At 36.5% G+C, this 17,363-nt stretch overlaps 1 protein-coding gene across 2 annotated transcripts in view; it reads right to left on the minus strand.

Moving 5' to 3' along the window:
- Positions 1-17,363, minus strand: part of CSMD1 (CUB and Sushi multiple domains 1) — a 1,116,713-nt gene that overhangs the window by 888,280 nt on the left and 211,070 nt on the right. For both annotated transcript variants that reach the window (XM_032104597.1, XM_032104596.1), the window contains exon 2: positions 4,386-4,602. In XM_032104597.1, coding sequence (XP_031960488.1) covers positions 4,386-4,602 — 217 coding nt within the window. The remainder of the gene's footprint in view (positions 1-4,385; positions 4,603-17,363) is intronic.

Raw genomic sequence — 17,363 nt, forward strand, 5'->3', positions numbered from 1 at the left:
GTCTCAGTTCACTGTGTTTGTAAAATTCACAGTTCTGTTCTAACGCCCCACTTACACCCCAGCCCACCTCTTCAGCAACAGAGGTTTTGATACAGGCTTTTCTGTTTATCCAGTCCTGCTATGGTTTCCTTATACCTCTCTATGAAACCCCTGTTCAGGAATTCTGCATATAGAAAAAATATATTGTAACAAGAATTATGCTAAAATTAATGAGGATTTCTCTCTTTTCAGATGTGGAAAATAGGTATGTATTACAACCAGCCCTGAAATGAGTTTTGAAATCTATAAACTCTCGAGAAGTCTGTTTTGAATTCACTTGTCTGTGGCAGGTAATGTATCTACTGGCAGTACACAGGTCAATAGGTCAATACTGTCAGTTCATATTTCCCTTTATGCTGAGCCTCTTCACGGCTGACCTCTGTCCCCTATTAAAAATATTTCCATTTACTATTTTATCTGATACATATGACAAAGAAAAAAAATCAAAATAAACATTTGCTACCTCCAGGGTTACAGTGAATTACTGAATATGACGCTTAGGGAAACAATCCACAAGGAGTACATCTGAATAATAACTGTTGTCTCAGTGCACCCCACTTGCATCTCTTGTTTATCCGAGTTCTACATGTTGACAATTAACTGCATACAGAAAAAGAAATTTCCATAGAATATAAAATGCAAATCAAAAATATATTTTGCATCTTTTCTCAGTTAAATTAGAATGTAGTTATATTTTGAAATCTTTCTCCATCAACTGATAAAGCAATATTTTTGCTTTAATGTAAGTTTTCTTCAATAATATAGAACTGAAATATTTGTTTTGGTTATAATATATGGTGAAATCAATTATGTAACTTCATGTTTGTCTATAGAATTAAGACTACATTATGCAAAAAAGCATTAGCATAACTAATTGGTGGTGGCAGTAGACTTAAAAGTTCCTCTTTTATATATCATAGGATCATAGTCATAGAATATCAGGTCGGAAGGATCCTCAAGAATCATCTGGTCCAACCTTCCTTGGCAAAAGAACAGTCTAACTACAATGGCCCAACACCCTGTCCAGCTGGATCTTAGAAGTGTCCAACACTGGGGATCCACCACCTCTCTTGGGAGATTATTTCAATGGCTGATACTTCTCTTTGTGAAAAATTTTCCTTGTGTGTCCACTTGGAATCTACCCAGAAGTTACTTGTACCCTATACCCCTGATTTTTTCCATGCAGCTCCTTGTAAAAAAAGGGAGTCTTCATCTTCTTTGTAGCTACCCTTTAAATACTGGAGTACAGTGACAAGGTCCCCCTTTCTCTAGGCTGAACAAGCCCACTTCTCTCAGCCTTTCCTCACATGACAACTGCCCAGTCATTGATCATCTTTGTGGCCCTTCTCTGGACCCTCTCCAGCCTGTCCACATCTTTTTTGTGGAGTGGGACCAAAACTGAACACAGTATTCCAGGTGTGGCCTGACAAGCCCTGAGCAGAGTGGGACAATGACTTGTTTATCTCTGCTGGTAATGGTGTTGTTGATGAGCCCAGCACCCTGTTGGCTTTCTTTGCAGGAGCAGCACACTGCTCGCTCACTTTGAGCTTGCTGCCCACCAGGAGCCCCAGGGCGCTTTCCACAGAGCTACTCCCCAGATGGGTAGATCCCAACCTGTGCTGCACTTCTGGATGAAATATATGTATATAGTTATAAATATACACACTATATATATATATTTATATATATATATAAAATTATGTATTATGCATCAAATCCTGTTTTGTGTTCATTATATTTACAATGATAAGCATAAAGCCACTGTGCCAATCTTTTAAGGACAATTTTGAGCCACAGGTCTCAGAATTACACAGAACTACTGCTAGCTGGATTTTTTCTAGAAGAATAGGAAGATGTAAAATAGCGCTTTTTAGTACCGTATCTTCTGTTTACACTGTTGTTCCTGCTACTATTTTAATTCTCGACATCCTTATAGCTTACAAAAGCCTGTGATTACTACCATGTGTAATTTATCCCTTAAACCAGTGTATGCTTTAATAAGGCACTAACCAAAGTTCGTATACATGTTATCATTCTGTTTTGCTTTTCTTTCTCCACACAAACAGCCTAAACCAATTTATTCCTTTGTCTAATCATTTCAATATATTTTATATCTGTTTCTATTTTTTAGGGTTTTACAATCAATAAGTAGTGAAAATATCCTGGTGCACATTTAGCATACCAAAAGGTCCTTCAGGCAGCACAATAAACTACTTGAACATACTATTCATTTTTACTCAATTTTGCTGTAGCAGCTGAAAAACATGATGCCTTTTCTTGGTCTTAAAATCAAGAGTCAAACATGGTTAGAAGGGGAATAAGGGATTTTACCTTGGTATTTATTTTAAGGATCCTTAGGTGCACACATCCAGGTCGAATGCATCAAAATGCACACCGCAATGCCCACCGCAAAAGATCTGGCATAACATTATAGGTCTTACTAATTAGCATATCTATCAAAAATTCTCCAGTGAGAGGCTTGAATGAGCCCCCCCTTCCTCAAGGAGCCTTCCCCTGGATGGTTCTATCTTATTTTACAGAATGTGTTCTGGAGAGGACCTTGGTGTCTGGGGCACACTGATCCCTAGCTACAAAGCTTCTAAAATGTTTAGAGTGCAAGAATGTAGGCAAAAGCACTAAGAATACAGAGGTTGTAAAAAGGTATAATAGGTATAAAAGAAAAGGCAAAAAATCTTCATGGCATCAACATACTATACAAATTATGGAGTGAGTGTTACTTAATTATTATAGTTTGTGATGGTGATATAGTTACACAGCTATTATTAAGGAAAAGCTCCAGATTTTGCATGATGGCTAAAGGAACACAATTATCCAAAATGTAGTTGAGTATTTTTCTCTGTGGGGAAAAATAAGTGCATGCCCTGAAGCAGAACTTCCAAGATGCTCTCCTGCATCTGCATGCTGTCAGCCAAAAGACCAAGACTATAATTTTCCAATATTTGCCGAAGGCATTGTTTTGAAATGTGTAACTTCAAAGGGGTACACCTGTGAATGTTCTTTGTACAACAAAGGGTATGACATGGGATATGAGATATCAACAGAAACCTGTCATTCAAATTCTGCTATGCTAACCTCTGCAAATACAAGCAAGGAGAAAAAAATATCTTCTTCCCTGCTGGAAGTTGGAAGTGAAATCCTTGTTTTACTGGAATCATCAGCAATTAAAATTACTTCACTTGGATCAAGACCATACTTAGGAATTTCTGTTTACTATGCTCATACCCACTGAACATTTGTTGGTGCTCTTCCTTTAAACAATTTTCTACTGAGATTAGTGAAAAACAAGCAGGCATGTTAGATAATGCTAATAAAAGCATTTGACTAAAAAAGAAATATTTATCCTATATACAGGTGGTACAAGTACTAAAGGTCAGTTAAGTACAGTAAATGAAGCCCACACACTTGCAACTAAGTCATTGGTAGCTGTGTACTACCTTCCACAGTTCTCAGAACTTTTTGAACTGAGTAAACAATCAAGCAGAACATTATTCTTGTCAAAAATATCCAGTGATGATACCCACTAAAATGTGAAACAAATTGGCGATGCTCCCACATTTGTTTTAGCAGTATAGTATAAATCAGCAGCATGTAAAAGAGTAATCAGACAACAGAACTGACAGCAGTGTTTTACAGTACTCAATAAATCTCATGCCTGAACAGAAAACGACAGAGCAGCACTGAAAGCAGTGTTTGCTTTCCAGCTCTGCAGTCCAGATCCAGCAAATGACTGAGGAACTTAAAAGACACCAATGAAATTAATGCATCAAAACCTGAAGTTGTGAAAAGCTTCAAGATCAAAAAGCTTCAATAAGGCCTCTTTATGACCTCAGTGGTATTTGGACAGATAAGACACACCAGTTTCTGACCTTTAAAGATCCCTAACTGCTTAATGGATAAGAATTTCAATTGTCAAACAACTTACTCCTGAACTCATCTCAGTAAGAGTTCTTTCAAAAACTGGTGACTGGTGCCTTCAAGAAAGGGACTCTTGGCCAAACCTGGATTCCACAAGCAGACAAATAAAAATAATACGCTTAAACGTGGAATACTTCTATGCCTAGGGCCTTCACCAAAACTGACCTTGAACTGTGCAAATTTTAGATACAACTGATGTTACTGATACACAAGCTAGGGCCATAAAGATCTGAAATTTGGATTACCATCTTTCACTGGGAGATCTTGGGGCACTACTATCCCCTTGGCTGTAGATGAACTAAGGAAACACAGTGTATGTTCTAACATATCATCAGAACATATATTCAGGAGAGAGAAAGAAAGGCAAAGAGACAGACAGAAAGAAATTGGGAAAGAAAAAGGTACCTTACCTCACTTTTAAATTGCCTTGCTGTGGTTGTCCATCGTAAATTGACAAAATATCAAAATCTTCCTCAAGAGCAAAAGTATGAAATGACAATTGTATCCTGTTACGCTCTCCTGTGATAATGATCCATGTGCAGTTGGCATAATTTGGATAACCATGAGGAAATCCAGGGCTTTCTATAGTACCATTTGGTCCCTGTACTAAGCCTCCACAGTTCTGACCTGAAAAAGAAGAAAGGAAAATTTGCAGTTGGTTTCCTTTTCCCTCACTCAGTATATATTCTTACATAAGTACCTATATGTATAACTTAGTGTTATAATTTTTTTTCTAGATTACAAACAGCACATAAAATTGCATTTATACCATCTTCCCTTCATATTTAAAACACCCATAGCTGGATTTTCTGAGACATTTAACATCTTTTTGTGCACTGAATCATTATTTGAGGTTCTGTAGTATTAACAATGTATGATTTACTCATTCAAATGTGAAATTTCACCATTAGCCTTAATGCCATAAATTCAACAGACTGACAGTTTTAATGGCCTGAGTGTTAAAAACTTTTTGGCAAATGCTATTTTAAAAGTTTCTATATAAATACTAAAGTATCAGAGTTTCTGACATTCTGAAACCTACTTTAACATGAAGCAAAATCTAGACAAATTTAATATGCATTATGTTGCAACTAACATCAAGATTTCTATACTTTGAAAACACAGCAAAATTTTCGTGGTGTAAGATTTGTAGTGCCATGTGTTTTGTGATAAGAAAAGTGGGGGTTTTTGTTTGGCCGGTCTTTTTGGTGGTTTATTTGGTTTGGTTTGGTTTGTGTTTGGTTGTTGGTTTGTGTTTGTTTTGTTTTGGGGGGATTTTTATTCTTAAAAAATAACGCTAAGGGTTTACTCAGCAGGCTTTTGTATCTGGTTTGTACATCCTACAGACTTTGTGAGGGCATGATAGCTCATTAACGGGAAGTCCTCAGCAAGCAACTTTGACTTACAGTGCACACTGTTGCTAGTTTCCTACTTGATTTGTTAATCCCACTCACAAGAGTTGTACTGACTCTGAGCTGGAGAGAAGCTCAGAAGTTAATGAAATATTTGAACAGAGAAAAATGTAAGGACATTCTGTGCACTGTAATGCTTGGATTATTATATATGTTTTAAGCACTTCAGAACAAGTATAATCCCACATTTTATCGTTATACCTAAACCAGAAAAGTATTTCTGACTGCAATTTTGTTTTTAACTTCCCAGCAGTGGGTTTCTCAGACTGAATCTTTCAGAGAAGTGCTGTCAAATTCTTGTGGGAATCTAAATCTTAATAAGATGGATTTAATAAAAGGGATTTGCTGCTAAAACTAAAGAACTTATAAGTAATAATTTTTTCCTAAACTTCAAATATAATAACAACTCTAATGAAGAGATAAAAAGGCTGTGGGGATTCAGGAAATTTTTAAAGTAAAAATCTTCTCTGGTATACCTATCATTTGATTCACTTTAATAAGACATCTGTATTATCAAACATTTACAAAGAAGGAACCTATTACACCATGAGCTTAGCATGAATGTTTCAGTTATGTACTGTTCACTAAAACTTAGCAGCATTCTTGCAGATACTATGCATTGTATTCCTCTTCCTACAACCACAGGGGAAATCTCATACCAATGTCACAAACAATTTAAAATAATTTAATTACTACAGAACTGATGCTCTAAAAACAGAAAAGGAAAATCATAGTGACAGACCACCACCCTATTACTCTAACCAGCTACTTTGTGTCTCCAACATCAGTTTCTGTAAGTCAAGTAGTACCCCTTGCAAGCTGTGCTGCACAGCAGCCCTTCTACCACTCGGGTGTGAAAGGTTTGCTTTAAAAAAGGAGAGCCATCAAGGGCATCTTAGCTATTAATCTAAAATCTTTCAAAGATGGAGCCCCATTTTAGGAGCAGAAATTTATAATTCTAGTGTATAAAGAATATAGTACACCATATATAACTGCATATGTAAATGCAGTATCTTAACTACATTTCTGACTTCCGGGGAGATAAACAAATCATGTACCCAATCTCTTTGGGAACCCTAGAGCTGGCTTAAAGTAAAACTTTATTAACCTTTATTTTTAAGCTTTATTAATTTTATAGTTATATGGTTATAAATTTTATAATATAAACGTTATTAACTTTTATTTTTAAACTCCATACTGCTGGGGTAGTAAGTGAACCCTCATGGTTCCCACAGGGCCATAACTTAGCAGTTTCCTTACACAGATGCTTGCTACCCACTTGCAGAAGTTTTTGTAACTGCCAGTGATTGTTCCCAGTTTTATTCCAGACAGTGTTTTGTACTCATCTGTAAATACAGGTTAATATGCATTATTATTTTGGAAAATAAACAAACTCTAATGAGAAATAAGGCAGAAAATGTTTTACCACTGTTTATAAGCATTTCTTACAACCCAGAGTCCTTTCTTTCTCTACTTTGCTTTTGTTCTCCTGTATATATATTCCTCCAGTTCTGAAACTATTCATACACATATTGCCCATTTACTTTGTACCCAAAAAAACATGAGGCAAAGGAGAATCATTAAGAAAAATTATTACTGTGAAATGTTATTTAGGTTTCTTCCTAATTTTATACACATATGTAAATATATACTTATTTACTTAGTGTTCAGTAAAAAAAACAGCAAAAATCCTAGAAGAAATTTAACACACAGTTAACTCCCAGCAAACCCATTGCTGCACACTCACAATTTCAAGGATGATTTTGCTTCTGAAGTAAGCAATATTCAGAGATCTTAAAAGCTATACAGTCCCAGAGAACACATTTCCTTCTAATTCTGTCCCTGCCTAGTTAAGACACGAGCATGTTAACAGGGCAGAATGTAGAAAAAAAAATGCCAGCTGCTATCTGTATAATACCTATTTTTTCAATATATGTAGTATAAAACCTTCAGGACTGTCAAATGTTACACCTCTTCAAAGGAGCAAATTCAGTATCAAATCACTTAAGAGAGTTTCAGTTGGAGGATATACCTGGAGAACAGGAACAAAGAGATTTAGAGCGATAGCAGCAAATTAGATAGCCATTGAACATACAATATTCCGCAAGAAATAATGCAGTTTCTGAGTGTAGAGACACCACAGACCAGTAAGATTACAGTGATGAGATTAATTAAGAACATTTTGTTTCTTATGTGTATTGTAGGAGAAGAATGATTCAACAAAGTAAGGAAAATAAACATATCTACAGGAAAATTAAAAAAAAATATATCAGCAGATATTAAGTAGTTCAGCTGAGCTGAATGTAGACTGAATACCACTGACTGCATCCCAAAAAGGTTTACTTCTACATTTCACTTTACCTTTGGCCTTCGTCTCAAATAACAAATTAAATACTGCCATTTTTCACAAGATGTACAGTCACTGATTGAGTACAATATGAGCACACTGAATTATTTGAATACTAAAGGTGTATTAGACTGCCATTATTCATATGATACCACGTAATTGTTTATATGAGTATAAACTATGCTGCTATTATTATTTTTCTGCCATATGTTGTCCATAGGAAGATATTCCTGGACAGCTATTTTAACCTTACGATATAAAAAGTGTATTTTAAGAAAACTGATGCTCTTGGCTTGTAGTTGAAAAATATTTAAAGTGACTACATCCTTATTTTATTTTTCAAAGTTACTTTGCAAAGTTACTGTGCCCGTCCTATTGCACTTGCTTAAGCTCAGCATTTCTCAGTTGTGATCCCTAAGTGAGAGCCAATGAAGAACACAAAACACTCTCATTTTACCTTAAATACTGCTGTCAAATGGGTGGTAGAATCACTAAGAATCAGTATAATTTTAATACTGCTTTGCTGTAAGATTTTGAACAAACTTCACAAAATACAGTCTTAGAAAATACTTCCTAAAAAAATATGATTTTTATTTTCCTGGACCATTAAGTTTATTTATCACATCCTCCCATCCTCCCCCTACACACACTTCCCACCCTGTTAACCATATTCATTGACTTCTTTTTGTTTGATTGTTTCAAGTTTCAAATGCTTCTACAAGAAACATGCAACAAGGAGCATTTCTCTCCTTGTGATTTGTAAGGTAGTCTGTGGAAAACTATATGTATATGTATGTATACATAGACATATGTACATAACAATAGTAAGGAACTTTTGCAAGGTAGATGTATTTTCAACAAGAAAACTATAAAAGACATCAAAACTAACTCTAGTAAAGTCAGTGATGCTAAAGATATTTTGATCAATCATAATAATGAAAATGAAGTCACGTTTATTCTTATGACTGTAAGTAGCATCTTCCATTCTGCAGTTACAAAGGCTGAGACCATATGTCTTCTCAGATCGGATCTTCCTCATTCTTTGAAATAGTTTCTAATATGAATTTGTTGTATTAGTAAGTTTAATAAGTAAGAAGAGATGCATTCAGCTAGATCAACAGCTCATTCTGCTCAGTACCTTTTCTCCAACAGCAAGTCAAAGGAGGGAGGGCTTCGACAAAAAACTTCCCTCCTGTTCATGAGCAGAATCTCAAGGATTTCTTAAAAGGAAGACATTCCAATACCCTTGTCTTTCTGTTTAAAAGCCCTTGATAGCTTTCTTTTCCATGAACTCATCTCTGAGTCATCCTCTGAGTCTATATCAACTTCTAGAGTCTTTAATGTATTGTAGAGGGAATCCTAAAACACAAAAACATCCTTTTTGTGTTTGTTCAGCACTTACAATCTGTTAGGTTAATTTGATACCCCAGTAAGGTTTTTTTTGTATGAAAAGAGCATACAGATGATCTTTATCTATGCTTTCTGTGCCACTTAACATCTCATTGACCTTTGTCATGTTCCAGCTTCTTTTTTTCCAAGTTCAAAAGTTCCATTTCATACAGCTCTTTGCACCTAAGCCATTTTATCACCTTTCTACGACCATTTTGATGCTGTGTTATACCCTCCATGAGACAGGGATACCAAAACTTCTTGTAATATTCAAAATGTATATACATCATTTACACAATGATAATTTTAATCCCTTCTTCTCCCACTAATTTCCTATCGTCTTTTCTAAGGTAAGTAGTAGCTCGACATTTTATATTACTATGGATTATAACCAAGTTTTCTTTTCTCTGGAATGACAGCGAGGCTAGAGCCTGTCATTCTACATAGACAAATGTGATTTATTAGATTTCCTACAGTTTATTACTATGTACATCACATCAAACCACATTTGTCTATTCTGAATTTTAGCAACTACTCCAACACCCCTTTACTTGGTCACGTAAGGCTCTTTTTTGTAATCCTTCACAATTGGTCCTCATTTTCATTAACTCATCACTTCCTATCATCACCGTCACTTCATTGCTTACCCTCTTTTGCAGATCACTTATGAGTTTGCTGAACACACATGCCAGCACAGATCTCTTTGGGATGCCATGGTGACTCCTTCCATTGTACAAAATATCAATTTTCTCCTGAGGCACAAATTTTATCCAACCTTTCAGCAATGTACAACTTTCTTTTGCCCTACCTGATTTACTGCATTTACAGCTGTTACTGGGGAGCCTTGTTCAATCTTTTGGAATTCGGATGACCTTTATACACATTCAGGCTGACTCATTCAGAGAACTCCAATAGCTTTGAGAAGCACATAATTTTAAACTTTTTCTTCCATATGTCATATTTAATCATGTGTCAATTGAGTTTTTTCCTTAATAGAGTTTCCTAACACAAATTTCAGGTGTTCCAGCTTTTATACCTTAACGCCCCTTAGTCCCTTTTAAATAGGTGAATCGAAGCTGGAGATTACATTTGCTGTGCAGCAATTTTTTTCCTAGATTGTCTTTTAAACTCTGGATAAACTCTGGTGCTTGTGACATTACTGCTTATTTTGTCTGTTCATTCCATAACCTGTTCTACAAAATTTTCAACTTTAAACAGAGACATTGAGGAATTTTCCAGAGAGAACAGTTCAGGCATGGAAATTACAATGCATATATATTTTACATTGTCTTCCTTATTCAAGTCTTTATGTTGTTAGTATCTATTGGCCCACCAAGGGTCTCTTCCAGGGTACTTGCTCCACCTGTGTTCAAAAGAGGGGTAATTTTTAGTTTTACAATGTTGGCCTGCAAAGCTCTTGGACACTAATGTTTTATTTCCAGAAAAACCTTCAGAGAGAACCCAGCAGCCTGTAAATCTTACTGGGATCTCACTGATACACCTGCTTTCACTCACCTTACCTTGGGATTATCTCTCTCTGGCACAAAACAACATTGACCACTTGATTAGTATATATAGCAGGATGAGTCCCATCATCTCTCTCCTATTCTTATCTGTGAGGCCTTAATTATAGGAGTTGATGGTTAGAACCTTCAAAGATTTTAAATCATCTCTGCTGCACAGTAAAGTCAGACACACATCCCCCATGTCCCCAGAGTACCTCATGCCTGCAATTTTGGCTTAACTCAAACGTGCACAGTTGCAGAACTTTGTTACCACAGTGTTAGCAACAACTTAAATGACTTTGAGCAGCAAAGTGCATGGCAGCAACAGTTTTGTAAATATGACTTTTAACAAAAAGGATAAAAAAGAAATGTTCCTGATAGTGCAAAAAAGTGTTATGTGTACATAGAACAAAAATTATTTCCTGTTGGACTGCAACAGATAACTACAGATTTAAATTGTTGTTTCTATCAGTTGAGATGGTGGAGCAGTAGAGAGCTGTAAGACATGAACAGGTAGTTTGCACACCTTGTTTCAACCATCCCGTTTTCCTTTCTCTTGTGTTTTTATATTCTCTCTTTGTATTTTCTCCTCTCCTGAGCTCTATGTAATCTGCCAGCACTTCCTATCCCCACTTAGACCTGCAGGCCCCTGCAGTCCCTGCCATCAGTTGGCTGTGCTCTGCACTGGGCCTTCATCACTTCTTCCTCATTAGGATAACCTCAAGACATTTTCTAACTGTCTTACTACTCACTGCTACTAAAACTGCTATTTCCTAAAGCAACTTCAATCAAGAATGGAAATGTCAAATGGCCAGAGAGGCAGAGGCACTATTCTTTGAGGACTGTTTTAAATAGCACGTAGCTACTTCAAGTGTCCTTTAAAAATCCATAAAAGAACCTCACAACATCATTACGAGGCACTTTCCAGGGAATTAATCAAATCAGAAAGCACTGAGATCTTTTTTATTTAGGCATCACTGAAGATTTATTCACAACTGCAAGCCACCATCTTTACTGGCATACCTGGAGCACACCCCAGCACAGAGATCTCACAAAGAGGGCGGCTGCCCCACACCAGAGTCTGCTTGCTGTGCCCACCACTGCCTTCCAGCCTCAGGGGGAACTGGTGCTGCAGGGCTTCAGTACTTCAGATATTTAAACATACTCAAGACAGTTCCAGTGCAATGTGAAATGAGAGCAGCGTAAATTTATTCATTATGCTTTTGCAAGACCCAGGCAAAAATAGTAATTTCAAGAGAATTAGTGAAAATTTTTTTTCAAAATTACTTGATCTGAAATAATGTCTGGGGGCTAGTGGCTGGGGTGACCCCAGTGAGTGCCCAGCCTGTGCTAGCCTGTCTCAGGCTGCAGTGGGACCTGGGCCAGAGCCTGTCAGGCTGCATTGCAGCACCAGGAGCCAGTGCAGATGTGCAACAGTGTGGTTGCTGGTGAACATCTGGACAGTTGTGGTGATGAGCAGGGTACAAGGAGAGGAACACAGGAAGGTTTCTTCAAGGACAAGACCCTGGGCTGGGTGACTACTGCAGCACAGGGAAATTGTAGTCAGCTCCATGGGTGGGTGGGTGGAACACAACCGCCCTGGGCCAGAGATGGGAAACCAAGTGAGGTGGCTGATGCTGCCTGAGCTCATCTGAGTGTGTGTTCTGTTCATCCATGCAGTCAGCTATGTACCTGTGCACATGTGTACATGGTGTATTCTCGTGGTCTGTGTGCCTGCACCTACTGGGAAAAGCTGCTCAGCCTTGTCACTGCCTGCATCTGGGAAAGGATTGGGCAGTCCCACCTGTGTTGGCTGCTGGGCTCAACCCTTCCAAACACTATCAATTGCTTCTGAATCATTAAATTCAGAATCATTCAGTAGCTTGGCACTAAAGGTAAAAATAGAGAAAAATGGCAGCAAAATTACAAAATTTAGATGGATTTCCTATAAATACAGATCTATTCAACCCTGCAATTTTTGGCTGTGACCAGTCTAGGACCTTCATGGAGTCCATCTCACATGAGATGCTTGAATGCATGTAATAACCTTAAACTCTGATGCAGACATTTGCAAGGTGACTGGAACTTCACCAATCTATAAAGTATTTTAAATTCAGACCTTCTAGCCACATGCTATATATTCATTTATTGTGCTGATGAAACATAAAGGCTAGTGTTTGTAAAGTCTCAGATTAGTACTCCAAGAGTTAGGCACTAGCTTTTTGGACCACTCCCTATGTATATTTAAGTCTTTATCCAGAACTCAACGAAATTAAATTGTCGCAAATGTTAAAGATTATTATTATTATTATTCAGCAAGAAATTCTGAAACAGTTCTCCCATAATGCTATCTTTTCTGTGTACCAGAGCAAAACAACTTAATTGCTGGTATGTGAAAGTTTTTCTTTTAATGAAGTTCTCAATGCTGAAATGCATATTATACATATACTGGATTACGCTGCCACTACAAATTGAGAAAAAGATATTTCATGTTCACTTTTTAATATTGGATTGCCCAAAAAGACCAATAAATCAGTATTCACAAAGGCTAATGGGGAAATAAAATGTGGGACAATATCCTCTGCAGGAAATACTTTGTTTTTTAAAGAAAAGGCTTTTAATACTTTAAAAAAAAATCCAGTGTATAACACTAAACTCTGTGCCACTGGTTAGTAGAGGCAAAAAAAACCAAGACCATAATCACTCTTTCAAGGCTACAGCTTGACAGTGCTTCCTTCTGACAAAGCAATAAGTTCTTAACTAAAAGCAACTAGATTATATGAATTTGTTTTATACCTTTTCCTTCAAAAATATATTTTTTATCCCAGTAAAGCAAAGATCTTTGCATTCTCTTCCTTCTGCCTTTGAATTTACTCCAATTTCTCTTAAGATTCATCAAAATGAAGGAAAGAAAATGCATCAAAAAGAGAGGAAAGCAATGCAAGTCATATACCAGATTTGAAATATGTAGAAGGTGGTGTTGAGAAAGTTCTTTTATGGAGAGTAAGATCCTATATTTTAAAATGCTGAGCTAAAGGGAGAGTTAGTACCCGCGAAAAAAAGACTATTCTTCATAGACGCAAACTCATTCTGCAAAAGGAGATCACCTAGGACAGGTTGGATTTTATTTTTCTACTTTTTTAAGATAAAGTAAAATAATTTGAGGCTTAAACATCACTATTACTGTTACAGTTGCTTAGCAACAGCTGGTAGAATTAGATAGCATTATACAGCTCAGGTAGATAAAAGGAAAGTGCTGATTGCATTGTTTGTGAAATACCAAAACAATAAAGCAAATTCTCTTCCGAGTTTCACTGGAACATTAGCAGCACAACGGAGGCAAGCTACTCTGAGGATTTCTTTATTTCTCTTCTGCCAGACTCCTGGAACACACAGGACAATTGTCTGCACCAAATCTGATCACTTCAGCATTGTCACTTTGACTTTCATTTTTTATTGATGTCTTTTATTGATGCCACTCTCCCAGAGCACTTCACTGACAGCGTTGCTCACATGTCAGGATCTTACAGCAGGTTTTCTTATTATAATCTTTGTCACAGGACGCCTACACCATGAGACTGAAAAGTGTACCATAGTTCAAGCAGTTTGGTTTTAAACTACTACTAAAGAAATTATTGTCAAAAAGCCCAGTTCTGAAGACCAAGGAAAATCCATTTGTCTCATTGTAACTGCTCCATGAACATCATCGACATTAACTACTTTCTCTTCCCTGACAGTTATTACTTTGTGCATCACTTCTGTTATCCAGCAGGCTTTCCAGCATTTTTTTTCCATTGTGTGCTCACACATCTAGTCCAGAAAAGGTTTCAAATTTGTTCATCTCTGTTACTTGAATTCATCCTTTCTTTGCATTTAAAACAGAGTGGAGTCAACTGATACCAACTGAGAAGGACAAATACTATCTTCCAAATTAAATTGCTAAGTCATAATGAGGAAGAAGAATGAGTGACAATAAATTTTTCAGCAGTCATTAGAGAAGTTTCGTTTTGTAAGGTGGAAGACATTTTTAGAATTTAATTTAGAAAGATCAGATGATATTACATTAGGGTTTACTGTTAAAACCATCACTTTGTTAATAAAAGCACATTTTGCAGGAAAAATTTTATCCATAAGGTTAAAAATTATATTTTATGGATCTATTGCAAGAAATCATGAAACATTCTTCTGGAGAGGGGCATTATTTCTATGCACATAATTTTGTTTTTGATTTAGATGTGAATTTTATATAAAGCAGAATATTTGCACTATGCAATGCATATGCAAGAAAGGATGAAAACTTAACATTGTAACAGCACAAAGTATTGCAGTATTAGCAAAGTGAAATATAATTAAAACATAGGTAAAGGGGCAACATGTGCAGGCATAAAACACAAATTTACACACATAAAACATATACAATCTATGGCATTCATTAACATCACCATGTTGGAATGATGCAACAGACTTTGCTCAAGATTATAAAATCAAAGTACAGCTGTGTGAGACATTCATGAATGGAACTGAAATGATGTGTTTTAATAATCTTAATCACAGGAAATTTAGTACCTTATGTTTTGTATCTTACTGATATGTTTACACAGTATTAAAGTAATTTCTTATTTTAATGGGGCAATGGGGTGGCATGAAGGGTGATGCAGCTGCTGTGCCTGAGTCATGATGTCAGTAGCTAAGATTTATGCACAGCTATATTCAGACTGGAGTAGTTAACCACCATCTTACAGCATCAATAACACTCACAATTGAATGAGTAACTATAGGGCTGGTTCAGCATTGCTCCAAATCCTTTGGCCTTATCTATATGAATTCAAAATGGTGCCAAAATGCGGCTAGTTTGAGTAAATGGATAAGGAATAAGATATTTTTCTGTATCATTGTAAGATCTAGTTTTGTTTCTCCCATATGAAATAGAATGCTTCAGTGTTACGTTTTCCATGGTGTAAATCTCAAACAACTATTTATATTTGTAAATAATAGCAAGCAATGTTGTGAAACTGTGAGAAAAAATGCAATCAGCATTAGCTTTAGGGTACAGCTGATTAGAATAATATTTTATAGATAGTGTATATATAGTCTTTGTATTTACTAATTAAGCATCTTCAGCCCATGCACATGATTCAGATATGCTACAGAAATAAAAGTAGAATTCAAGTAAATTAAGAGACTTAGATGATAGTACAAATTGGAACTATAAAGATGCAAGAGGATGTTTATGATATCACATAATTAAATGATTTCACCTAATAGTGCGACACTCCAACTATATATCACACAATAGTTTCTCATGGAATTATGGTGGATGCTGTTTTTAAATACCAAATTGAAAAAATCACCAAAATATTCAATATTTTATGCGAGGTAAATCACATGAAATTGAAGAAACTGAACTTATTTCAGGCCTTTTTCATCTAGCCTGTGCTCCCACATACCGCATCTAAATCACAACACAGGAGCACTATTTCAGGGACTAGTCCTGAACTCGATTTCTCGAAGGGGTGTTTAATCCTTGATTAAGGCATAATTGAAATATGCAGAAGAGATCTACTCTTTGCAAGAATATTACAAGCAAAACCTTATTATGTTCATTTTATGTGAAATAATGTAGAAAAGAAAAAAGCTATCTGCATCACTGACTCATCCTCAGGAACCCGTGTGACTGACAGGAAATGCAGAGCCAGAAGAAGCACAGCAAGTAGATGATATTCATGTTGGCATTGCTAAAGCTGGTTGTGCCAGGGTGGGTGAAATGTAGGCTGATCTGCCATGTCAGGGCTGTGTCTGTGGTGCAGAATTGCTATCAGACCTGTGAGCTATTCTAATGTTTTCCTTCCACAGAATGACATGGAGATTCTCTAGAATATTTTTAATTTACCACTCACAGGAGATACCCTTACAGTTCCACAGGTATTCTAATGTAAATAATTTTCTAGACAAGGTACAAATACAACATTGTGTGTCCTTTCTCTAGGCCTAAAATTATTTGCTTTGATGTTAATCAAGTGATCTGACTTTAAATAAAATAGCTGAGGTATGGGGGAGATGAGTGGTGGAAGGTGTTGGTCCTGAGATCCCAGCCTTTCTGAACAGCAGCACAGTGTATCTGACTATGGAAGTGTCCAGGGGTATTATCACACACCCACTGAAGTCAATGTCAAAGAATCCATAGACCTCAGTGACTGAAGAATCTACTTTGTAAATACAGACCCTAATAATTTACATATCTGTCTTGCTTCCAGGAGAAAAAATCCAAAGGGGAAACTATTGGAATGGCTCAACAGAAGTGCACATGCCTTTGGGAGACTGCACATGGCCCTCGATAAGAGCAGGATAAGAATCTAAAATATTAGCTTTCACTCATATTACATCAGACTGCATTATGTCATGCTGTCTCACATCTCACCTGACAGGCACATTTCTGTTACAAAACATAAAAAGACAGAGACAACAGCAGTGATTTGAAAACAACATGTTTATGTTAACTGAGGTGAATAGTCAATTAGCAGATACCATAAAACAAGCTCTAATTAGTTTAAGAAGATTCTTGTCCCCAAGAGTAAAAATCCTTATCAACTCCACAAGTTTTATGCAAGTAACTATAAATTATTAATTCAATGAGCACTGTACTAGTTATTAAACTACAGCAGCATGATTTACTCTTGAAATTCTGAAAGTGCTCACTTCTGTCATGCCCTTAGCACACTGGACTCTCAGTTCACC

This window comes from Corvus moneduloides, chromosome 3 (genome assembly GCF_009650955.1).
Source record: "Corvus moneduloides isolate bCorMon1 chromosome 3, bCorMon1.pri, whole genome shotgun sequence".
Classification (NCBI taxonomy): domain Eukaryota; kingdom Metazoa; phylum Chordata; class Aves; order Passeriformes; family Corvidae; genus Corvus; species Corvus moneduloides.